Consider the following 25,799-nt stretch of genomic DNA (forward strand, 5'->3'; position numbering starts at 1 on the left):
GAGGACATGGAGAAGCTGAGAACCTTACACACAGTGAGAATGTAAAATGGTAAAATTACTTTGAAAAACAGTTTAAAATTTCCCCAAAAAGCTAAAGATAAAATTATTAGACTACCTAGCAATTCCATTGCTAGGCAGTTGCCCAAGAGAGATTAAAGCATATCCACAGAAAGACTTGCACATGGATGTTCATAGAAAGATTATTCATAATAGCCAAAATTTGGAAACAGCCTAAATTTCCATCAACAGTAAATGGATAGATAAATGTGATATCCATATGATGAACTACTATTCACAGTCAAAGGAGATAAACTATGGACACATGCTACGTCATGAATGAATCTCAAAAACACTGTGTTCAGTTCAAGAAGTCAAACACAATAGACTATATACTGTATCATTCCATTTATGTGAAATGTTTAGGAAAGACAAATCTATATATGCATAAAGTAGATTGGTTTTCTGGGTCTGGGTGTGGAACATGCTTTAGCTGTAAATGGATGTGAGGCATTTTATTGGATGAAAATGTCCTAAAGCTGACTTACAGTAATGGTTATACTATGGTGAAGTTTACTAACAATCACTGAATTGTACACTTGAAATAGGTGAATTTTATGGTATATAAAATACCTCAATAAAGTGGTTTTTTTTAAGTGGCTCTTAGCTAAAGAGATATAAGCAATTAAAAGCTACAAGGTCTTTCCTTAAACCCTCTAGCCTCAGTTTCCTAATCTGCAAAATATTCTCTTTCAAAAAAAAAAATTTTTTTTTTTTTTTGGCTTCATGTCCAACCCGGAGCCCAATGTAGGGCTTGAACTCAAGATCCTGAGATCAAGACGTGAGCTGAAATCAAGAGTCGGACACATAAGTGAGTGAGCCACATAGGTGCCCCCCCAGTCTGCAAAATATTCTTGCTCAGGGGCCATGCTAATCTTCTCTGTATAATTCCAGTTTTTAAAAAAAATTTTAATGTTTATTCATTTTTGAGAGAGAGAGAGAGAGCGTGTGAGCAGGGGGAGGGGCAGAGAGAGAGGGAGACACAGAATCTGAAGCAGGCTCCAGGCTGTCAGCACAGAGCCTGACGCAGGGTTCGAACCCACAAACTGCGAGATTATGACTTGAGCCAAAGTCAGATGTTCAACCAACTGAGACACCAAGGTGCCCCTCCGGTTTTAATATATATGCCACCAGAGCAAGTACAAAATATTCTTAATAATAGTACCTACCTCGGGGCACCTGGGTGGCTCAGTCGGCTAAGCGTCTGACTTTGGCTCAAGTCATGACCTCACAGTTCATGAGTTCAAGCCCCACATTGGGCTCTGGGCTGACAGCTCAGAGCCTAGAGCCTGCTTTGGATTCTGTGTCTCCCTCTCTCTCCTCCTTTTCTTCTACTCGCACGCTCTGTCTCTCAAAAATAAACATCAAAAATTAAAAAAAAAAAATAGTACCTACCTCTCCAAGTTAGTGTGATGATTAAATGAGATAAGCTTGTGATGCATTTAGCACAATTCCTGGCACAAAGTAAGCAATAAAGATTAGCTGTTGAAAAAGTTTTGTGTTTTTTTAAATTTTTTAAATGTTTTTTTTTTTTAATTTATTTTTGAGAGACAGAGCATGAGTGGGGAAGGGGCAGAGAGAGAAGGAGACACAGAATCCGAAGCAGGCTTCAGTCTCTGAGCTGTCAGTGCAGAGCCCGACATGAGGCTCGACCTCTTGAACCGCGAGATCATGACCTGAGCTGAAGTCGGCCATTTAACCAACTGAGCCACCCAAGCACCCCGAAAAAGTTTTGTGTTTTAATGGAAAATTATGCATCACATATAGCACACCCTTCAGGGCTCTCTGATTCTAGCTGTGTTTCTTGACTTTCAGCAATTTTATCACTCTTGAAAGTTGTAGATTGCTGAAACATAGGTGAATTTTGTCCTGTCTGGTAAAAATGCAACTAACTTCCTCCTTGTGGAAAAATTAATTTTGTCTCTCCTTACAATTCATCTCACCACCCCTTTATCCATATAAATTTGTGTTCTTTTGATTTTTCCTTTGAACTAGTTATAACATCCACTTGGTTCCCTCATATAAGGAAAATAAAAATCTTAGCACATGTTCATTTTTATATCTGTATGAAATTCATGATTTTGCTTTTTCCGAAGTTATCTTTTAACAGTTTTGGAAGTTCCACCAAGATGCCCAGGGGATTCACCTTACAGAGCCAGGTAACATTCATCAGTCTCACGGGTGGCATAAACCTGGGTACATCTTTTCTTGGCTTCCAGAAGTAAATCCAAAGAGTCAATAGTATTTTTGTGACTCTCTGTTTTTCCAAATTTTAATTTTGTTTTCAATTTGTTTTAGCTGGTAAATTATTCCCAATTGGAAATTTGGTTTTATGGTCTGACCATTTGATGATGGATTAATGGTTTAAAGATATCTTGTCCCTGTTGGGTGAAAAATGTCAGAGACTGGTTTGTTAATATTTTCTGTTTGTGTGTTTGCCTATTTTGAGTTCAAATCAATGAAGAATTTATATCTGCTGTGGATAGAACAGGTCTTTTATATGGACCATGAAGTTTTGTAATTTTGTGTCTACTCTTAACCTATGGATGAAATTTTAAAATTTAAACTCGAAGTTCTATTTGCACTTGTTTGTCTGTTGTTACATCTGTAGTTCAGAAGGTTTTCTCATTGTGTGAAAGTGAAATATTTTCTACCTCCGGATGGCATTACTAAGTTGATTATAAGGTTTCTTTAAGGATCTCTATCCTGATTGACTTATAGAAATAAATAAGCACTTATTATAAACTGAATATTCCCTACTTAAAAAAATCAGGGAGTTGAACTGGTAATACTTTCAATGTGCTATACTTAAAGAATATTCTTACAGAAATTCTGACACAGAATTGTTAGGAATTCAAGTTCACGTGATTTAGGTAGTTTTTTGGCAAATGAGACTGATTTAGTAATTTTGGCTTAATAAAAAGAGCAATGTAGGGTCCCTGGGTGGCTCAGTTGGTTAAGCAGTCTCTGGGTTTCGGCTAGGGTCATGATCTCACGGTTTGTGGGTTCAAGCTTCGCGTCGGGCTCTGTGCTAACAGTGAGGAACCCGCTTGGGATTCTCTCTCTCCTCTTACTCTGCCCCTCCCCTGCTCACTCTCTATCTCTTTCTCTCTCAAAATAAATAAACTTAAAAAAAAATAGCAATGTTTCCTTTGATTTATCAATCTTAAGTATAGTATAAGTTTATGTTTTTATTCTATTTAGATAAGTTCTTCCTAAGTGCATGCAGATTTACTCATCAAATAGGTTGCATTACTTCTACTTAATTTTTAAGGTTATGAAAAGTATAGATTTGTGTTTAACCAAATTGATTCATTATTCTGACAGTAATTATTTTATTATTTTGTTTACTGAAAATTGTATTTCAATAGTAACTGTGGTTTGTAGTATGTCAGCTTGAAGAGGATTTGTAAGGTAGTTAGGTAACCTAAAGCTTTGGACTGACACTAAATTGAGATAGTGGATATTTATTGGATGTTTAGATCATTTCTAAACTCAAGCACTGATTACTAAACATAATTTTGAGTTTACATATTTTTGCTTCTTCATTTTTGTTTTGTAATAATAGCTAACATTTATTGAGTGCATGGTTGCATAACATTTATGAGAATTATTTAATTGAATCCACAAAACAGCCTTATGAAACTGCAACTGTTAGTCTTCCACTGTTTAGTTAGTCTTCCAACTGTTTCCTCTTCCAGGAAACAGAGGTTCAGGGTTGCTAAGAAACTTGCCCACGGTCACATAGCCAGTAGGAAGCCCAGAGGTGCAAGGTGAACCCGGGTAGTCTGGCTCCAAAGAATGTGATCTTCATCACAAAGCTATACTTTCTCTGTTTGGGCAGTACTGCTACTGGTTAGGCTCTTGAAACCCCTTTGTAAGTTCCTCCCCTGATTTGTTAAGGTAAGCCATATATTTGTTTCTGTTTGTTTGTTTGTTTTGCTTTTATTGAGATATAATTGACATATTATATTAGTTACAGGTGCACAACAAAATGATTTGATATTTGATATATTGCAAAATCATCACCACCATAAGTCTAGTTAACATGTCGCCATACAGGGGTGCCTGGGTGACTCAGTCAGCTGAGCGAGTTTTAAATAAACTTAAAAAAAATAATAAAATAAAACAAAACATGTTACCAAATATAGTTACAAATTTTTTTCTTGTGATGGGAACTTTTAAGATCTACTCTCTTAGGAACTCACTACTAACTGTAGTGACCATGCTGTACATTACATCCCCATGATTTATTTATTTTATAACTGGAAGTTTTTGCCTTTTGACCCCCTTCATCCATTTCATCCTCTCTTATTTTATATGCTATAAAGAGGCAATATAAACATGTTCATTTTTGCCACTTAGAGAAGGTATAAAGTTAGTGATGCGTATGGCTGTAGAAAGCTGTTTTAAGAACTGTGGTAATCCAATAAAATGCTGGAGTGTGACACTGCACAATCACCCACTCCCCACTCTTCACATTGTGAGAAAGAAATAAGAAGCAGCCTCTGATGTCCAGAAGTGATCTGACACTCACAGGCCATTTGTTCATTTGTAAACAATCTTACAGAATACCAACCTCAGACATGATTATCCTGAGACCGTGACAGAATGAGACAAAACAAGGCTACTTCATAATTTTGTCTATTCACATACAAAAATAACTATGTAAAACCACAAAATACCAAATATTTCCCCTCTTGCTAAATGAATGACTATTACTTTTTATGCAATCATACCCCTGATTTCTGACAGCATTCAATTTTGAACAAATCCTTCCTTCTTTTAAAAAAAAAATTTTTTAATGTTTATTTATTTTTGAGACAGAGAGAGACAGAGCATGAACGGGGGAGGGTCAGAGAGAGAGGGAGACACAGAATCCGAAGCAGGCTCCAGGCTCTGAGCTGTCAGCACAGAGCCCGATGCAGGGCTCGAACCCACGGACCGCGAGATCATGACCTGAGCCGAAGCCAGATGCTCAACCGACTGAGCCACTCAGGCGCCCCCAAATCCTTCTTTATGCTCTCCCTAAATCATCCAAAGGGAAGACCAAATCCTAGAGCAGGTTCTTCTAATACTCTTGTACTGCAATACCCCATGGTTACCTATGGTTCGTGTTCTTCCTTGTTGTAATGAGCAGTAAAGCCAACTTGTTTAACTACACGTATGTTTCTGGTGGTCTTTGGAAGAAGGGCATTGACAAATGAAGTGGACATTTCCCCTACATTCCTGTCACTGCCATATTGTCAACTACTGCTTTCTTCTTTTTGGTCTAGAGTAAGTTCAAGCAATTGAGCATCAAAATAAATATCAATAATAGTGGATTTAATTTTTTGAATAACATGATCCATGAGTATGTATTTTTAAAGTTTTTATTTATTTTTATTTTGGGGGAGGAGGGGCAGAGGGAGCAGGAGAGAGAGAATCCCAAGCAGGCTCCATACCCAGCACAGAGCTGGTGGCAGGACTAGATCCCATGACCATGAGATCATGACCTAAGCCAAAACGGAGTTGGATGCTCAACAGACTGAGCCACCCAGGCACCCCCATGAATATGTACTGATATAAATGAGTAAAATAAAAGATAAAGCTCTACTTTACATTAGAGTGCCAGTGAATAAATGTAGAAGAAATGATGGAAATAGAAAATAACGATTTGGTAAAGATCCTCGAGTAAGTAATTCATACAAGAATCACTATGGTGAGGAATGGGATAACTACATAGTCTAAAAACATCTTTCTGAAAAACTCTTATTAATTACTTATTAGTAAACATACCATACTTGATAATTACCTTTAGATACTAATAACTACTAATTTAATTAACTACTAGTCAACTGATTCGTTTAACTACTAGTTAACAGTTAATATCATCACTAAAGGGACAAATTGACATTGTTTATTTCCCTTGATGCACTGAGAAGAACCCAGCATCACTTCTGGGGTATTCCTGCAAAAAATGCATAAATTATAAGTAAATGTTAGACAAATACAATTGAGGAGCAATCTAGAAAATAACTGGCAGTACTTTTCACAAATGTCAAGATCATGAAAGACAAAGAGACTGAGAAACTGTTCTAGATTGAGGGAGACTGAAGGAGACTGAAGCTAAATGCAGTGTTTATTTCTGGGCCGAATACTGCACTTTATAAGACATTATTGGAACAAGAGGCAAAATTCAAATAGGGCTTATAGATTAGATGATAATCTTGGATTGATGTTAATTTTCTGATTATGATGGTTATACTGTGGTTGTATGGGAGAGTGTCCTAGTTTTTAGGAAATATGCACTGAAATATTCAGGGTTAAAGAGTCATCAGTTAAAAAAAAAAAAAAAAAAAAAGAGTCATCAGTTCTGCAACTGTTTCTCAATGCTGTGGAAATATCCATGATTGATAGGAATCCTAAGGGTACACAGGCATTTGTAGTATTTTTAGAAATTTTATGTGAATTTAGAATCATTTTTTAAGAGGAAGAAAGGAATAAAAAAGCAAAAGTAAGTCTAGTAGTTTTGCATGTGTCCATTTTCCTTTGAGCCAGAACTGAGTCATGGGGTATTGGCCTCCAGGAGAGGGCAGCAGATCTCTTGGTCATGTGGCTGGAGCCTTTGGTCATAATTTCAGTTACTATTTCTTTTTAATATTGACATCACATTTTTACTTCTTAAATTTGAATCTAGCATCTTCTGGGCTTCAACTGGGGATCACTGATCACTGATAATTTAATTAATATACAGATGTTTAGGACTTACTGAAGACTTACTGAATCTCTTTACTTGACATCCTTGATATGTTCTTGGTATATTCTTACAATAAGCTTGGTCTATGCATGATATATAAAGTTAGGATTATTATATGGTAGGTCTCACTATTTTTTCTTTGTTAAAAGCATGTTCATCCATTTTTATAAATTAGATGTAATGTTCACTGTCTTCTTTGAAAATAGAGTTAATCATGTTTATAATTGTTTTTTCTAAGGTTTTTTTTGATTGACTTTATTATATTGTTTTGCATGCCGTAGAAACAACCAAATTTCCTTATCATTTTGCATAATTTTTATAATGAATTCTTATAAGGTCTTTCAGTTTTGAAAATTATCAATAATAAACTAGTAAGCTAACTAAAACCATTTAAATCTTCTGTCATATACAGATATTTTTTTTTCTTTGATGCTTCCCTGAAAGTTTTTCAATCAACTACAGGCCAGTGTATTTTATATTCAACAAAGGAATGTTTCAGAATTCTATGGAAACGGACTATTCTATATACTTTGGAGTACAGGTTTCTGATGGCATTGCTTAAACAATTTTGAAACCATACTAGTGGACTCAGTCAGGATTTCTAGAACTCTAGAGAAGCCAATGGGTTCATGACACCACTAGCCCAAGATCCACTGAAGCAAGAATTAGTTACATAGGACTGATGAATTGATGAGGGATGATTACTGTTTTTGTTTAAACTATTGTTGATATTTTTGTAATGTTCTATTTTGTGGATATTTAAGTTATGTAAACTTATCTTAAACTATCTTAAACTCTAAACTCTTAAGCTATCTATAACTCATAGCAATTTAATAATTATAACTCTGCTTTTTTTTAGACTCTGCTTTTGTACACCAAATGAAACATTTGTGAATGATAGCTTTTTCTCCTTCCCTGAGCCCTCTAGAATTTGTAAACTCTTATTAAATAATCTTAATTTCATTACAATATAATTATCACATTTTCATAACAATATAGTTATTGGCATAGATTGAGTAAGAATCTGTCCTCCTTTTTACCAGGACATAATTGGAAACACTGCTTATGCAACCAAGGCCTTGCCTGGAGTGTTATATTTGGGAATAACACTCCTTTAATCAAATATGACCAGACACATCTAAGGAGCTAGGTTAACTTTATGGAGCCAATGCTTACAAACCCTTCCAGGAAAATTGGTTGGTACTTAGCTTACAAGGTTCCCAGCTTCTGGGTGGGTAAGGTCACTTTCTTGCCAGACCCAGGAATCTTAGGATATTTGGGGAGATTTAAGAAGAGACAAATTTACCCAATGGGTACTGTAGCTGAAATCTGGTGTTGAGTTCTTGGTGTACCTAGATTCAAGAGGCTTTTATTATTTTATTTTATGTTTTGGTTTATTTATTTATTTACTTATTTCACACCCAACACAACCCACCGTGGGGCTTGAACTCATGACCCTGAGATCAAGACCTGAGTTGAGATCAAGAGTCAGATGCTTAACCAGCTGAGCCACCCAGGCACCCATCGAGAGGCTTTTAAAAGTCAAATTTGAGGTTTTGGGGGAAAACTTTCAGCAAAGCAAGTTTAAGAAGGCCTAAGTGGCAAACTATCACTCTTGTTGCACCTGTATAACTAGTGAAGTTAGAGACCAGCCTTATTTGTGATAAAAAATAATCTTCCTTTGAGATTATTTTTGATCAAAAGGGTGGAAATTATAGAAAAAAATGTGCACTTCAATAAGAAATTATGCCTTGTCTATAGTAATGGTTCCCAGCTTTCATATAACAATCCTTTCATTATCTCTGTGCTATATGTCAACTCTTTTTAAATTGCAGGTAACTGGTGAATATTGTCAATGACAAAAACCAAACAATTAAGAAGACTGATTTTACTTAGGCTGTTGCAGTAGGGAGATCACCCATATCTGTAGATCAGCGTAGGTAAGCAGGGTGGTTTTGCCCTAGACTTTTTATAGGGAAAAGTAAGCAGGTTATAGGTGGAATGATTTACAGCTGGGCTTGTTTCCCAATCAGGGGAAGTCTCAGTTAAATAGGAAATGTTTACCTTTGTGTCTAGCTAGTTTTTGGAGATAAACAGCTCTAATCTCAGTTAATCATTCATATGACAAAGAGCTGGGAGTTAGAAGATCTGTGTCTCACCTTGCCAGTGAGTTCAGGCAAAAGGGGAAAAGTCTGTGTTTGGTCTTGTCACAGGTAAACAAGGGAGGCACCTGTGAATCCTACAGGAGTCATGAGAGAATGGACAGTGAGTGAGTCATTTGGGGAAAGGTGGTTCTTTTCTGAAACAAAAAAGGGTGAAGGGATTTCAGAAAGCAAAGAATTGGGAAAATTTCTTAGCCATTGGTGTTTTCTGGGAACACAGGGCTCAGGTAAAGTAAAATTCAACATTATCAATATGCAAACTCTGTCTTGTCCTATAGAGTTCCAGTGGACTTCCCTCCTCCTCCTGTGGAAAAATTACCTCTATTTGTAATTCAGTATCTTTACTCCATATAAATTTGTGCTTCTTGACTTTTCCTTTGAACCAGTTATAACACCTGTCTGCTTCTCTCATATTATATGAGTTGAATCCATTCTTCAATATGTATTCCCTTTTATACGAGAGTCAAGATTTTGCCTTTTCCTGAAAATTGTCTTTAAATGGTATAATCCATATAGCTTATTCAGATATCACCAGTTATGCATGCATTCGTGTGTGTGTGTGTGTGTGTGTGTGTGTGAACAAGCCAGTTTCTAAGGGTCCCAGTAAGAGGCCAGGGAATCGTAACAGCTGTGGAAAGCCCAAAGGCCAATGGTGGCTACAGTGAAGACTGACACCCAGAGGCTAAGAGTTATCAAATAGAGTGAGGTGGGATAAATCCTTTGGTAGAGATCATTCTGGATTCAGAGTCTAATGCTTAGTTTTTCATATTCAAGAATTATTATTTCTGCATTCCTTGGCAATGACCTACATGTGTTAAAACATAGGATTAAGAGTTATACATAATTGGGTTCAAAATGGTTCTATCATTTACTTGCTGTGTGACCCTGGGGAAGGATCCTAACTTCCTTCTACCTTGGGGTCCTTATCTGAAAACTGGGAATAATGTTAACACCTACCTCATAGAAGTGTTGTGAGGATAAAACAAGATAATGGATGTGATAGACTTGGCATATAGAAAGTACTCAGTAAGTGATGGCTATCATTTTTTAAAGACTTTTAAAAAAATGTGTTTTTTTTTTATTTTGAGAGAGAGACAGAGAGAGACTGAGTGTGAGGAGGGGAGGGACAGAGAGAAAGGGAGAGGGAGAGAATCCCAAGCAGGCTTTGCACTGTCAGTGCGGAGACCGACACAGGATTTGATCTCACAAACCGTGAGATCATGACCTGAACTGAAATCAAGAGTAGGGTGCTTAAAAGACATGAATAGACACTTTTCCAAAGAAGACATAGAGATGGCTAACAGACACATGAAAAAATGCTCCACATCACTCATCATCAGGGAAATACAAATCAAAACCACAATGAGATCCCACCTTACACCTGTCAGAATGGCTAACATTAACAACTCAGGCAACAACTGATGTTGGTGAGGATGCAGAGAAAGAGGAACACTTTTGCACTGCTGGTGGGAATGCAAACTGGTGCAGCCACTCTGGAAAACAATCTGAAGGTTCCTCAAAAAATTTAAAATAGAACTATCCAATGACCCAGTGATTGTACTACTAGGTGTTTATCCAAAGGATGCAGGTGTGTTGTTTTGAAGGGGCACACGCACCCCAATGTTTATAGCAGCCCTATCAACAATAGCCAAAGTATGGAAAGAGCCCAAATGTCCATCGATGGATGAACGGATAAAGAAGATGTGGTATATATACACAATGGAGTATTACTCGGCAATCAAAAAGAATGAAATCTTGCCATTTGCAACAACATGGATGGAACTAGAGTGTATTATGCAAAGCAAAATTAGACAAAGACAAATATGTATATTTACTCACATGTGGAATTTAAGATGCAAAACAGATGAACATAAGGGAAATTATAGATAATTCTATATTATCACCCCCCCTTCCATGAAAACTGTACAAGCCACCATGTCTCTTATTTTACTTCAGACTCCTTAATATTCAAACAAGCAGAGAGCTTGCTCAACAAAGGCAGGTGGAATAATAGTTCATCTACTTGTCAACTTCAACAGTAGGTCAATGATGAAAACCACAGGTGCGTGTTGATATGCATTCTTTGTCATTTTTGCTTTGTTTTGTTTTTTGCAGATTTCATATTTCTTTTCATGTAACTTTTTTAATAAAGGTAATTCATTAAGTCTATGAATGTAATTTTATTTATAGGTTTTTATACATCTGTTCACATAAATGATTTTACAACTCATCTGACATGTTTGTCCAAATTTTAGTCGGGAAAATATGGATAATGTAGGTACACTCTGCATGTTATGCTCTTTTGCATACCTAAGGTTACCAACGATCTCAGACAAGGTCTGGGTAGGGTCCCCACTAGAGGGCGGTATAGAACTCCCGAAGGGCCGGCAGACCCCAATTTTTTTCTTTGCGTCTTCCTTTCAGCTTTGCCCTTCTCCAAGGATCTGTTAATTCAGGATTGAGAAAAATTAGGCATTTGTAATCTAAAAATCTCACATTGCTCGATATCTTCAAGATTCAGATTTGCCATTCTACTAAGATCCTGCACGCTGCAGGATGGCAAAGCTCCCTCCTGAAGGCAAACATGCGGACTGTTGGAGTTCTTTCAAGATGCAGGGCTTTTTGTTACCAGTACATCAGCAGCATTGATCTGAGGTGGTCGAGTTGCTATTCACGCTCTTTAATAAACTGCTAGCTTTGTTTCCTCGTCTATTCAACATCACTTGGTTTGTTCCATTACCCCTTTCAGGGTGTTGTGATGCATTTGCATTAAGTCATTTCACTTTGTGTTTCAGGTATCTATGGACATACACAAATCTGCCTTTGTTTTTTTTGTTTTTTTTTTTTAATTTTTTTTTCAACGTTTTTTATTTATTTTTGGGACAGAGAGAGACAGAGCATGAACAGGGGAGGGGCAGAGAGAGAGGGAGACACAGAATCGGAAGCAGGCTCCAGGCTCTGAGCTGTCAGCACAGAGCCCGACGCGGGGCTCGAACTCACGGACCGCGAGATCGTGACCTGGCTGAAGTCGGACGCCTAACCGACTGCGCCACCCAGGCGCCCCCACAAATCTGCCTTTGTAGTGACATTGCATTGGTGATCTTCTTTCAGAGACTAGTAGTTTGTTAAATAACTTGTAATATAATATCAAGACAAATGTTGTAAAACCTATTTTAAAGTTTACAGGGCACTGTTTTATAATTAAATGGGTAAACTCATAGTACATATATAGTAAGTAATTCTAGCAATAACTTTAATGCAGCTTTTAATTTTGTTCTGTTTTAATTCTATATTATCACCCCCTTTTTTTTTTTTTTGAGGAAGGCAGTATGCATGGGTGAGTGAAATAGTTTCTGTGATCAAAACCATTTGAAAAATTCTGTTCTAAACCCTTTGAGTGGATTGTAAATGTTTACCCTTACAATTCCTAAACATTATACAATAGCATCAAAATAAGCAATATGGGACTCTCTTTCCAATTTCTCACCTTGCTCATCCAAAGATCCTGGCTACCCAGATTTACTTCTATAAATGCCGTGCCTATCATGTTTCATCCCAACCTCCCCTTAGGACTAGATCAGTATGAATCCCAGGACACATCTCATCATTATATGATCATCTATTTCTCAGCTAACACAGATGCCACTTTCTCAGAGAGGCCTTCCTGGAACATCCTGTTAATCTGTGTGTCACTCTCTGTCCTGTTACACTCTTTATTTTCTTCAGAGCAATTATCAGTATATGAAATCATCAGTTTGTTACTTTAGAAGATTAGCCTCCTCTTGTCTGTTTTACTTGTTTATCCCCAGAACTTAAAGTATCTATTACATAAATAAGCACTTAGTAAAGATTGAATGAATGAATGAATGCTTTACTCCATTCATTCCATGTTACTCTTCTGGGCACCAGATGACTAGATGGTCCGTAGAGGTAGAAGCTCTCATTTGAGCCTGATAGCATGCCCCATGTGCAGGAGCTCCACCTGCCAGGTGACCAACAGGGGTTACCAGCTACCCCAGCCTTGTGTTTTCATCTTTAATTGCAGAAAGTGAAGCAGGGCTGCTATATTCTTCATTGCAAGAATCCTCCATGGGTAATAGTCCGAGGTTCTGAGAACTATTTATCTTAGGTATAATGTCTCATCTCCCATCTCCTATCAAGGATCTCTGAGTTTATCTGACTGGTAAATGTTTCATATCGTTAGAGATGGTGGAAACTGTGTCTGACTTGAAGTTGTGGGTGATTTCCAACTCAAGGAAGAATGCAAAGCTGACAGGTGAGTGGGGAGCTGCAGTCCGTGGGCCCCTGGTGAGTCATATGATGGTGGAGGAGGATCAGGGACAGACATTGATGAAAACTGAATATATGGAGTCAGGAGTCAGAGAGTCAGGGAGATGACAGCAGGGAGCAGGGGAATGAGAGAGTAAGCAGGAGAGAAGTGATGGGCACAGATAATTTTGTGGTGGGGTTATTTATTTTTTGTTATTGTTTAGCAATTTTATTGAGATATAATTTACATACCATCAAATTCACCTATTCAAAGTGTACAGTTCAATGGTTTTTTAGTATATTTATGGAGTTAGGCAGTCATCACCAGTCTACTCTTAGGACATTTTTATTATCCCCCAAAGAAATACTGTACCCATTAGTGTCATTCTTTGTTCACCTGCCCCTTTATCCACCAAGTCCTAGGCAACCACTAATCTACTTCCTGTCTCTATAGATTAGCATATTCTGGACATTTCACTTAAGTGGGATTATATAATATGTGGTCTTTTGTGACTGGCTTTTCTCTTACTTAGCATAATGTTTTCAAGGTTTATCCATGTTGTAGCATGTCTGAGTGTTTCATTCCTTTTTATAACCAAATAACAATAGTATTCCATTGTGTGGATATACAAAATTTACTTATCTATTCGTTGGTTAATAGACATTTGGGTTGTTTTAACCATTTTGAATAATGTTGCTATGAACATTGTATACAAGTTTTTGTGTGGACATATGTTTTCATTTCTCTTGGGCATGTATCTAGGAGTGGAATTGCTGGGTTATAGGGTAATTTTATGTTCAATACTTGGAGGAGCTGCTGAATTGTTTTCTGAAATGCCTGAACTATTTTGCATTCTAATGTGGGGCTATTTCTAGTAGATGATTTTATGAGTTTGTTCTGGACACTTGAGCCTTCTGAGTACCATGAGAATGAGTGTGTCGTGATTCTGCCTCGATCCCACCGTTCAACTACTGCTGCACAAACACCTGGGCCCCTGAGGCCCAACCTGCTTTGATTCTGCCCAAATGTAACTCCAGAGGTGCATTGTAATTAGACCCAGCAAGTCCTCCATCTGTTCATATATTAGTCATCCTTCAGAGTCCAAGTCAACACTGCCTCCTCCACTAGCTCAGTGGTTTCAACGCTGGCTGCACATTAGAATCTCACGGGCAGCTTCCAAGTATACCAAATCCAGGGTCCACACCAAAGGTTCTGATTTCATTGGTCTGGGATAAGCCCTGGGGGCTAGGATTATTTAAAAGTCTCTTCAGATGATTCCAATGCGCAGACAGGATCGAGAACCATTGCTCCGGCTAGAAGAATCTTTTCTCCTCTGAACTGTACAGCAGTTTCTTTATTTCTTTTTTTAATCTTTATCTCATTTATTTATTTTGAGAGAGAAAGAGAGCATGTGTGCAAGCAGGGGAGGGGCAGAGAGAGGGAGAGAGAGAGAATCCCAAGCAGACTCTGCACTGTCAGCTCAGAGCCCGATGTGAGGCTTGATCTCATGAACTGCAAGGTCATGATTTTTGAATTGATACCAAGAGTCAGATGCTTAACTGGCTGAGCCACCCAGGCTCCCCTACAGCACTTTCTTTTTAATAGCACTCACCAAAACTTTCAAAACACATTCTATATTTAATTGAAATTATTTCACATATACATTTTATTTCTCCAGCTGGGCCATAAGCCCTTGGAGGACAGAGCTCTGTTTGAGTCATCCTCAAGTCTCCATTTGTCAAGGGACATTTGTTTATAGCACCACCTGTGCTCCACCTGGTTCTTTTGTGGAATAACAGCATAGGAACCAGCCAGGCAGGAAGTTATCATGAAGCCTCCCCTGGCCACCCACCTAAACTTTCAATCTCCTCCCCCATTTCCCATTCTTCCTTCCCTAATTTGATTTTCCCCCTTGGCACTTAGCACATACTCCATGTTTCGCATATTTATCTCCTTTATTGTCAGTCTCCACCTACCCTCAATGTAAGCTCTGTGAGCACAGAGATTTTTGTCAGTTTGGCTCACTGCTGTATCCTCAGCACTCAAAACAGTCCCTAGCACATGGTAGGTGCTCAATAAATATTTATTAAAAGAATAAGTAACTATGTTAGCCTATATTTAAAAAGAGTTTTAACCCCTTTCCTCTATACCAGTCGATGAGTTATTATAAAGTATTCCTTTTCCAGTGAAAATTATATTTCTAACATAAACATGTATATTCTGAATTCATTATGTTTTACAAATATAGTCCTATTTCTAAGAGAGTCTGCAGAGGTTCTATTTAAGCCCTGGAGCAGGGATTCTGGCATATTTGGGACTGTGTATGCAAATTAGAGCAGAGGAATGGGGTCTGGGATGGTCAGTTGACGCTGAGAGAACTTGAACACTGGGTTGCTCTTGCACCATTAGAATTTAGCTCCTAGGTGTTCCATAGAACGACGACTGTGATAATGGAGGAGGCCAAGAAGATCAGATAGAGGCGGAAGAGGAAGGTGTCCATCATGTGGCTGAACTGCACCCACAGGTCAGCTAGCTGGGTGCTTGTCAATCCTGAGCCCCCATTTAGCTCTGCCTCTCTGGATCCCAGCTCCTTCCCTACCAACTGTCCTGGCTCCTTCAGTCCTGTGGAGAAGACAGAGACTCAGCTATGAAGTGGGAAGGAGACAGGTTTGGGGAAGTGGGAGACTGGGGACTCTACACCCAGTGTAGAGAATAGGGGCAGTGCAGACTTTCCTTACCAGGCAGGTGAGTGGACATGAGGCCTGGACCTGTATTCTCATTCCAGAGTGCAACAGGGCAGCACTTCCCTGGGCTGGTGCAATGGAAGAGCAGAGAGTAGAGCCACGGAGGCATGGGTGGGGGCTGGGTGGAGGCCATGTGCAGCAGGTGGGTGATGAAGATGGTCTCCAGCAGGCTGACCACCATCAGGGACAGACACAGGGCAAAGTAGACACCTGGGATAGGGGTAAGGAACATGTGTGATTGAGGCCCAGAAGAACCACCAATCCCCCCTTTTCTGTGTCTCACACAGAAAGCCCTTTCTGAGATGACTGCTTTTTCCTTTCTGCCTTAGCTGCCTTGGCAGGTCGAGCCAGTGCACCTGTCTACCCTTCCTCCTTTCCCTGTCTCCTACTTTCCAACAGTGAGGAGGTGGGCATACTGATGAGTGGGGTGCCACTAGCAGGAAGTAGTTTATTCATCATGAGCAGGAAGACGTTGTAGCCCAGCAAAAGTGTTATCTTGAATGGGGCACGATTCTCGCTTTCTGCTGGCAGGTAGAAGCTGAGAGCATCAATGGAAATCAGAAAGCTGCTGGGTACCAGAAGGTTTATGACGTAGAGGCTGGGCCTGCGCCTGATGGCCACCTGGGGGGGAGGAGAGAGCAGAGAACCAGGTGAAGCTGGGACTGAGGGGAAATAGGGATGATTCCAGCCCCTTCCTTCCTTGATGTTCTCAACCCAACAGTGGCTCTTTCTGGGGCTGGATGAAGAAGCAGCTTTCACAAAAGAAAACCTGTGCCAGTGCTAGCAGGCTCAGAAAGGGGGGTTGATTTGGGGGACTTGGGAGAGAGGAAGGACTAAGGGTTGTGGCACCCAGTGGTTTTCTGGTCACAGGACAAGAAGTGAGAAGCTCTGTGACTTAGGAAGGTCTGATGAGGGAGGTAAGGGGGACAGACACATCTCACAGTCTCTGGGCTTACATAGAACATGATCTGGTCAAAAAGACTGGAGCCCACAGACATCTTTGGGGTGGCCTTGTTGATGCCCAGGAGCTCCCATTCCCCTTGTGTGCGGACGATGTCACGTGACGTGTCCGCTATCTCCCACACCTCCTTTTCCATGCCCAGCAACATGTTTTCCACTGCAGGGGAGACAAACATTCATTCAACACTCTGTTTAGCACCTGCTCTGTGCAGGGCTCAGAGAGATGAACTAGCAAACTGCTTTAGCGACCTCTTTCTAGTTGCCCCATAACACAGCTTCCTTGCTCCTCAGTTGCCTGTTTTCAATTTTGGGCTTTCTCAGAAGTCTTATCTCCTCCTAAGTTCAACTCCCCCACCCCACCACCCCCACACTCTCCTTTTTAGGCATTAGAAAGAATAAATTTGCCTGTGTGTGCTGTTTTGTTGTCCCATTGGTTGATCTCATTTTACCCCATCCCAGAACCCCCACTGCAACTCACCTGTGTAGAGGAAAGAGCTAAAGGTGAGTGTGCAGTTCTGCTGGTCAAAAGGGAAGTAGAAGATGTCCAGGCTACAGATGCTGGTCACCCGCATTGGTTTGTTATACACAATGTGACCATCATTAGTCACATATGCAGAGAGGCCTTCTGGGGTCTGATCCACATCCATGCTAAGTGGCAGAAGGGGAGAGAGGCAGGTGCTCTGGGTTTCACATCAGCTTAAGTTTCTCTCTTTTATTAAAGTAGGTTCCATGCTCAGCATGGAGCCCAATGCAGGGCTCGATCCCATGACCCCGGGATCATTACCAGAGCTGAAATCAAGAGTGGAATGCTTAACAGATTGAGCCACCCAAGCGCCCCAGCTTAAGTGTCTCTCTTAAGGTGGGGCTTCCCAATGTTGCTCATTGTGGCCACTCCGCCATCTTTCCTGCCCACCGCTTTTTCATTTCTGTGGGAGAAGTTGATGAGCCGTGATTGTGCTCCTCTCTGAAATAAGTTTTGGTGGCCCCAACTGAATGGGTTTGCCCTACACTGCCCTGGCCTGCTCCTTGCAAAAGGATCTCCACTCCAGTATTCCTTAGTCCTGGTACCCACGATTCCATGATGAAGATGTCTGGGAGCCACAGGTTCTCAGTTGTCACAGTGAGTTTACTGATAGCACCACATTTTTCTGGATCCCAGCTGATGAATGGGTTAGTCCAGATCTAGAGCACAGAGCACAGAAGGTTGGTTATGGCTGATACCTGGAGCTAGTTTATGTCAGCATCTACCCTTCTGTTCCCTTACATATATATATATATATATTCATATGTATGTATTTTTTCCTAAATGTATGTACTACAGGCATAGGATAAAACTTTAACCATTCCAGAAAGTATAATATAAAAAACAAGCTTCTCCTTTCTCAATTCACTCCAACTCAGTTCATAGCCCCATCTCAATCTCCTTTTTAACAGCTTCTTGGTATCTTTCCAGAAAATAAATTAATACATATTCCAGCATTCATTTTTATTTACACAGATAAACTCATACTTTGCACATTGTTATGCATGTCGCTTTTTTAAAAAACTTCATTCCTTTTAAACTCTGGTTCCTCTTCTCTTCCTGGTGATAAGTTCCCCTTTCTCTAGCTAACAAAGTCTTATTGGCCTTACACTTCCCACTCAAGGGAAATCTTTTTTTTTTTTTTTTAATTTATTTTTGAGAGAGAGCGTGAGAGAGCGAGGGGCGGAGGGGGGGTGGAGAGAGAGAATCCCACTAGGTGCAGAGACAGAGGGAGAGAGAGGGCGGAGCCTGGAGTGGGGCTCGAGCTCATGAACCAAACCGTGAGATCATGACTTGAGCCGAAGGCAGATGCTTAACCGACTGAACCACCCAAGCACACCGCCCCCGCCACCCCCTCCCCCCCACACACACATTCAAGAGAAATCTTAAGCTGGGTGCTGGATACCTTTGGGCCCTGGAGCTTAGTTAGGGGTTCCCAACTGCACCACCCCCCCCTTCTTCCTATATTTTCCATTGATGTCTTTCAAAGTTCTTTGGCAGCTCAAAAAGCTATTTGTCATCAGTATGGGCCCTATTTTGGTTGGATTTGTCTTCGCTCTGGCACTGCCAATGTCAACAAATGTGCTTTTTGCAAACGAGACCAGAAAAAAAAGGAAAGAGAACAAAATTGGACCTACATACCATCTTTAACCACAGAAATGATGTCAGCAGCTGAAGTTGTGCATCCTGACAAAAAAAGTCCCCATTTAGGATGATTAATGCCTTGAGATCAGGTCCCAGTCTATTTCTTGCCTTTGTTTCCTACGTGGTCCTGTGTGTCAGCTTTCAGTCACTGGTCTCAAAAGAAAGGTAGGTCCAAAAAATGTAGGTTGTATGGCAAACGTAAGGGAAAAAACCAGCATGGGGCCCACTGGAAATATTTTTTTTTTTTATCTGCCTACAGGGGCAGAACTCAGGACAAATGTTCCCTTTAGAAACATCATGGCAGTGTTCTCCTTCGTGTCTCTCCAGCCCATAGGATGGACATCTAACCTGTAGGGCATTTGAAGACTGATTGCTCGCCACTAGACCAGTGCAAGGTTGGGTTATCAGGGTGAAGACTCCTTGTTCCCTACTGGCAGCCTATGGAAAGAATGTAGAACTCACCACATCCAGGATGGCAGACAAAGTGAAGGAGATGTTGACCTGAGTGGGGATGCTGTAGTTGATGACTGGACGGAAGTCCTTCTGGTTAAATATAGTCTGGAAGACAGCAGGGTCCACCCCATGTCGGTGAAAGCCTGAGCAATTGATGGTGAAAGTGTTTGACCTTCCTGTAGAGAGCAGAGGCCCCGTGAGGTGGGAATAGGGCTTTCATGTTTTCTAAGCGAGAGGAGTACCAGGGTTGAGGCCTGAGAACCTCTCTGCAGAGAAAGAAAATGTGGACATGGGTTGAGGCACGTGAGCCCCTCCTTCTGGGCCAAGACTTCTGAAGGCCAACTCCTTCCTGCCAGGCTGGAGAGGATGGGCTGGTCTGGTAGGCAAATGGTGGAAGTTGATGTGGTAAGCTGAACCTGGGCTCAGCCCTTTCTTCCTGTGCTTTGCTCCCATATAAAGCCTATTCAAATTCATATGCAAACAGCCTCTGGGGGGAGTCCTATTTCTTCTGTAGTCCCAACCCTGAAGTTTTGGCTTTTGTCTGACCATACATTTTTCTTTCTAGCTCTGTTATGATTCATTCTTATAGTCACTGAACAAAATTTCCCTAAAATTTTGTTTCTTAATTTCCTCTTCCCACTTTTACATTTCCCCATGTCCTGGAAGGAAAAGTTTAGAAAGAAGTAAATCATGAGTACATCGTAAGTGTGATGTAAAATATGTGGGAACTTAATGTTGCACTAATGTGAATTTATCAACTACCTACTATGTGCTGTGCTCTGTGCCCTTCTCAAATTCAGTGACTTCCTCAAAGATCTGTGGGAGCCATTTTCATTATCACCATTTTGAGACTATTTCATTGATCATCTACCGTGTGCTTGGTGGAGATGTACAATGAAATGTAAAAGCCCGTTGGCCCCCTTCACCCACATCCCAGCCCCAGATGACTGTGGTTATTCCTATAACTGCGGCCCAGCAAGTTCTTTCTCGTACCTCATCCATTACCTCCCCATATCAGCTGACTCATAAGGTACATGGCCAAACTAAGGAGAAACTTATCCCAGAGGAAGAAAACATTTCCCTTTCCCCTCCACATCACCTCCTCTGCAATATCTTCCTGAGTGAGATGGGAAAGGAGCTATGTTATTGCCAACAGGACCCAGATCACCCTGTTCATAGTTAACTATATCTTGGTAGAAAGGAAAAGTTGGACACTATAAAGGGGTGGGATTGGAGAGGTGGTAAATGGAAGGACAAACAGTCTAGTAGATGCCTAGGCAGGCAAATGAGAGGGGGATTGTGTGTACTGATCAGTGAAATGGGTTTTTCATCTGTTTCCAAGGAAGTCAAAACATAGATATTACAGAGAAAGGAAATGTTTAACCCAGTTATTTTAGATGCTCCTAGTTCTGGAGAATGAGAGGATTTCTGGATTTTGCCCAGAACAGCATATCCATCTTGTCCTGTTCTTGCCCCATCTTACCTGGAAGCAGAAGGTTGACAGTGAGGCAGAGGAGGAATGCCCCCCCAGAAGGCCACCCCCCTTCCATCCTCCTCTTCTGGACTCTTCTCTGGGGACTCACCAGGAGCCCCCAAACCCTTGAGCTTAAAGGAGCTCAGACCACACCGTGGTTCCTGGTTTTGAATAGTGTGCATGACAGGTGACCACTCCCTGGTGAGAGGCTGTGGCCAGAGAGGTCACAGCAGAGTGTCCTGCTTGCCCCTGTGTAAGTATGCCTTCCGGGCCCCAGACAAGGGGAAGTAAGGCCTAAACCAGGGGAAAAGCACATGTTTAGCAGGATGAGTTTGAAATCTGAGTTCCAAGTACCCTTCAGAAAAAATGGGGGACTTGGGAGATCGGGCAGGTAAGGCCATGGATAAAGGTCTCATCAGGTCCTCCTGAAACTAACTTGTGCCTCAGGGAAAGTGCATGGACCACATAGAAGGGGGTGTGGTAGAGACACCTGCTAATCTTGGGGGGCAAGAACATGTAATTATTTTGTTGCATACTTGGAAATGTATTCTTTATCCACTTGTGGACATTTGGGATTATTGTCAATATTGAGCTAAAAATATGGAGAGAGTAAGTTTCTTTCTCTGGGACAGAATCCGGGCTGACAGATGTCTGTCCCCATGGCCAGCACAGCTAGTATGATCTGCATCATCCCTTGTTTGCACTATTGGGGCAGCTTCTTCAGAAGGTTTCCTCTACCTGTTTTACCCCCAGTCTAATCCTCCATTTTGCCATTCTCCTAAAACAGACCTCTCCTACTCGTGCTTCCTTACCCTAATGTCTCTAAAGGCCTACAGCTCTGGGGCCATGTAGGAATGTGTGAGTAAAAAATCATTTGATGAACTTTTTGAAAATATCTGAACTCCCACCCATCCACCCCTGCGGAAGGTATGTGTATATTTATAAAATTTTTTTTAATGTTTATTTATTTTTGAGAGAGAGCGAGAGCGTGTGCGCTCACAAGCGGGGGAGGGGCAGAGAGAAAGGGAGAGACAGAATCCAAAGCAGGCTCCAGGCGCTGAGCTGTTCAGCAGAGAGTCCCATGCGGGCCTCAAACCCACAAACCATGAGATCATGAACTGAGCGGAGGTTGAAGCTTAATCACCTGAGCCACCCAGGTGCCCCAGAGAATGTATGTATTTAAAAGCTCCCCAGATGGTCTGATTCACACTCCACTGAAAACCTTTGGGCTGGGCTGTGTTACCATACTACAAACAGGATACTGATATCAATATAGTCAAGATATGGAACTTTAACACCAGGATCCTTATGTTGTCCTTTTTTTTTTTTTTAAGTTTTATTTATTTATTTTGAGAGAGAGAGAGGCAGAGAGAGAGGATCCCAAGCAGGCTCCATTCTGTCAGGGCTGAACCCCACGATGTGGGGCTCAATCTCACGAATTGTAAGATCATGACTTGAGCTGAAATCAAGAGTCAGACACTTAACCGACTGGCCACCCAGGCTTCCCCTTATGTTGTCCTTTTATAGCCACAACCACCTTCCTCCCTCCCTATGTCCCCCTACCCTGCTAACTGGCAACCATGAATTTGTTCTCCATTTCTATAATTTTGTCATTTCAAGAATTTTATAGAAATCAAATCGCACAGTATAAATCTTTTGGGACTGGCTTTTTTTCACTCAATGTAATTCTCTGGAGATCCGCCCAGATTGTGATGGGTATCATTATGCACTCCTCTTTACTTCCCACTGGTATTCTATGGTAGGAATGTCCCACAGTTTGTTCAACCACTCACTTGTTGAAGGACTTTGAGTTTTAAGGGAAAACACTTATTTCTACTTTACTCATAACACTTCTGACACCAAATTGTCGGCTTTTTCCTCACATCGAGTAATTCTGACATTAACTGCCCAGAGTTAGTGCACACCCCTTGGATTGAGGGCTCATTCCCACAAGACTGACCCCCACTTCAGGTGCCAATCGCAACTCCAAACTCCTGTACTTCTGACCGACAATAAATTGGGGATTCCCATAGCCCCCTCCTCAGATTCAATAATTTGCTATAACAGCTCACAGAACTCATGGAAACATTGACTTCTCTTAACAGTCTGAAAAGGATGCAATAAAGGATACAGATGAACAGCCAGAGGAAAAGGTACACAGGGTGAGATCTGGAAGGGTCGTAAGGGCAGGAGATTCTGTCCCTGTAGAATTCCAGCATGTAGATGTGTCACCAATCTGGAAGCTCTCCAAACCCCATAGTTTAAGGATTTTTTAGGGAGGCTTCGTCATGTAGGCATGATCAATTTAACTCAATCTCCAGTCCCTCTCCCCTCCCTAAAGGATGGGAATTGGGGCTGAGAGTTCCAAGCTTCTAATCATGGCTGGGTCTTCCTGATGACCAGTCCCCATCCTGAAGCTACCCAGGAGGCCACCAAGAGTCACCTTATTAGAGAGATGCTCCTGTTATTTAGGAAATTGCAAGGGATTTATAAACTCTGTGTCAGGAACTGGGACCAGAGACCAAATACCTATTTCTTCACAGAACTGTTTACAATTATTTGTCTATTACATATAAAGCTGTTATAAACATTTGTCTACAGGTTTTTGTGTGAACATAAGTCTTGTGGAATAAATACTCAGAAGTACAATTGCTAGACTGTAAGGTATTTGCATGTATAGTTTTTAAAGAAATTGCAATACTCATTTTCAGAGTGGCAGAACCATTTTACATTCCTGCCCACAACATATGAGCAATCCAGTTTCTCTGCATTTTTAAGGATTTAAAACTTTGGATGAGGAAGGATTTCTTAAAATAAGACCCTAAAATCACAAACATAAAGGAAAAGTGATAAATTCAGCAATTTAAAATATCTTAAACTTACTTTCAATAAAGGGCACTAAATGTGAAAAGTCAAATCATAAACTGGGAAAATATCTTTGCAACACATATATAACTGAAAAAAATAGTAGAAAATATACAAAACATACCTATAAATGCATAGCAGTGACAAAAAATACCCTATCAGAAAAATCGACTAAAGACATAAATTGACACTTTATAGAAGAGGAAACACAAACAGCCAACAAACAATGAGAAGAAGATATTCACATAAATACAGGGAACAAACTGCTGGTTGCCAAAGGGGGTAGGCATGGGGGAATGGGCAAAATGGGTGATGGGGAGTGGAAGGCACAGCCTTCAGGGTAGAATGACTAAGTCACAGGGATGAAAGGCACAGCGTAGGGAATATAGTATTTCAACAGTGTTGTCTGGTTCCAGATGGTAGCTACACTAGTGGTGAGCGTAGCATAATGTGTAGAGGTGTCAAATCACTATGTGGCACACCTGAAACTGGTGTAACCGAGTGTGTCAGCTATGCTTGAGTTAAAAAACAAATAAGGGGCACCTGGGTGGCTCAGGCAGTTGAGCATTCGACTTCCGCTCAGGTCATGATCTCAAGGTCCATGGGTTCGAGCCCTGTGTCGGGCTCTGGGCTGACAGCTCAGAGCCCGGAGCCTGCTTCGGATTCTGTGTCTCCCTCTCTCTCTGCCCCTCCCTTGCTTGAGCTCTGGCTCTCTCTGTCTCTCAAAAATAAATAAACATTAAAAAAAAAAAGAAAGAAAGAAGAAGATAAACACTGAGATGTGAGAAGTTTGTGAGGATACCCCTAGAAACTGCTAATGAAAGGAGAGAGTGGGAAGCTAATAGAAATGACAATCTGAGAAGTTAGAAGCATAATCAAACATTGGAGGTGAGTAGTAATCTAGGGCCAATGGTCTGTTTTTTACACACCGTTCATACATTTCCAATGCATACTCTTTTTTTTTTTTTAACGTTTATTTATTTTTGAGACAGAGAGAGACAGAGCATGAACGGGGGAGGGGCAGAGAGAAGAGGGAGACACAGAATCTGAAACAGGCTCCAGGCTCTGAGCTGTCAGCACAGAGCCTGATGCGGGGCTCAAACTGACGGACGGCGAGATCATGACCTGAGCCAAAGTCGGAAGCTCAACCGACTAAGCCCCTCAGGCGCCCCATCCAATGCATACTCTTAACAGAGGTTTACAATAGAAACTGGAGGAAAATGAAATAAAGGTATTATCATAAAGGCTGCTGTTTGTATATATCTTAAGTGGGAGAAAGGATGTCAGAAACCAGAAGCACCCCATCTGAAATTGTGAAATACTCCTAACGTTCCTGATGACATGTCTAGGCTAGTACTGGCTTAAAATATTTTGCTTCATTTTTAGGTCGTGTTTTAGACCACAAGCCTCGCCTCAACTCTAACATACAAACAGGATGTTCTTTTGCAAAGGATATTGTCAATCATAATGGTCTTGCCACTGAAAACTAAAGTCGCATTTCTGTGAGGTGGAAGAACATTGCAAAATGACATCTAAAGGAATACAATGTGGATATGGGAAAGGAAAAAAAAATGATGCAAAAGTCATCTTAAGAAATTGGAAATTCCTCAAAGATGTGGAAGACACTCTCCATTTTACATTATTGACAAAAGTCAAGGAAAGTTTCTGAGTGAGAAATATGTTCGAAGTAATGGAAAGAAGGAAACACAAGAGAATCTGCCACCAGAAATGTTTCTGCCGGTGCCTCTAATTAATGTCTCTAAGAACCCAAAGATAGCTGATGCCTAACAATGGGTAGCTTATTTCCCACGTTAGATATGGAAAAATAAAATATACCAGGATGGGATAAAGAGATTACACCTAGAGGTAGTAAAATACTAATTCTTGGTTGGCTGGCATTCACTCATA

General features: G+C 40.7%; 1 protein-coding gene and 1 pseudogene across 1 annotated transcript; both read right to left on the reverse strand.

The window, feature by feature from the left end:
* Positions 1–879: 879 nt before the first annotated feature.
* LOC125922214 (uncharacterized) lies at positions 880–978 on the reverse strand (annotated as a pseudogene).
* Positions 979–15,647: 14,669 nt separating this feature from the next.
* On the reverse strand, positions 15,648–21,102 carry LOC125921131 (5-hydroxytryptamine receptor 3C-like). The gene is made up of 9 exons (XM_049628487.1): positions 21,036–21,102; positions 19,562–19,728; positions 19,097–19,141; positions 18,005–18,114; positions 17,411–17,580; positions 16,929–17,089; positions 16,389–16,593; positions 15,967–16,182; positions 15,648–15,850 (listed from the first exon to the last, which is right to left on the reverse strand). The coding sequence occupies exons 1-9, from the start codon at positions 21,100–21,102 to the stop codon at positions 15,648–15,650; spliced, it is 1,344 nt and encodes a 447-aa protein (XP_049484444.1).
* Positions 21,103–25,799: the final 4,697 nt, after the last annotated feature.

Source organism: Panthera uncia, chromosome C2 (assembly GCF_023721935.1).
Source record: "Panthera uncia isolate 11264 chromosome C2, Puncia_PCG_1.0, whole genome shotgun sequence".
In the NCBI taxonomy this organism is placed as follows: Eukaryota; Metazoa; Chordata; class Mammalia; order Carnivora; family Felidae; genus Panthera; species Panthera uncia.

Bases quoted from the DNA above. Each gene is read 5' to 3' on its own strand.
- LOC125921131 (XM_049628487.1), bottom strand. From the start codon at position 21,102: ATGGAAGGGGGGTGGCCTTCTGGGGGGGCATTCCTCCTCTGCCTCACT. The intron at 17,581-18,004 runs GTGGGTACCAGG...TCTGCCACTTAG, and splicing joins GACATCTTCATCATGGAATC to CATGGATGTGGATCAGACCC. The intron at 16,183-16,388 runs GTATGCCCACCT...CCCCTATCCCAG, and splicing joins TAGTGGCACCCCACTCATCA to GTGTCTACTTTGCCCTGTGT.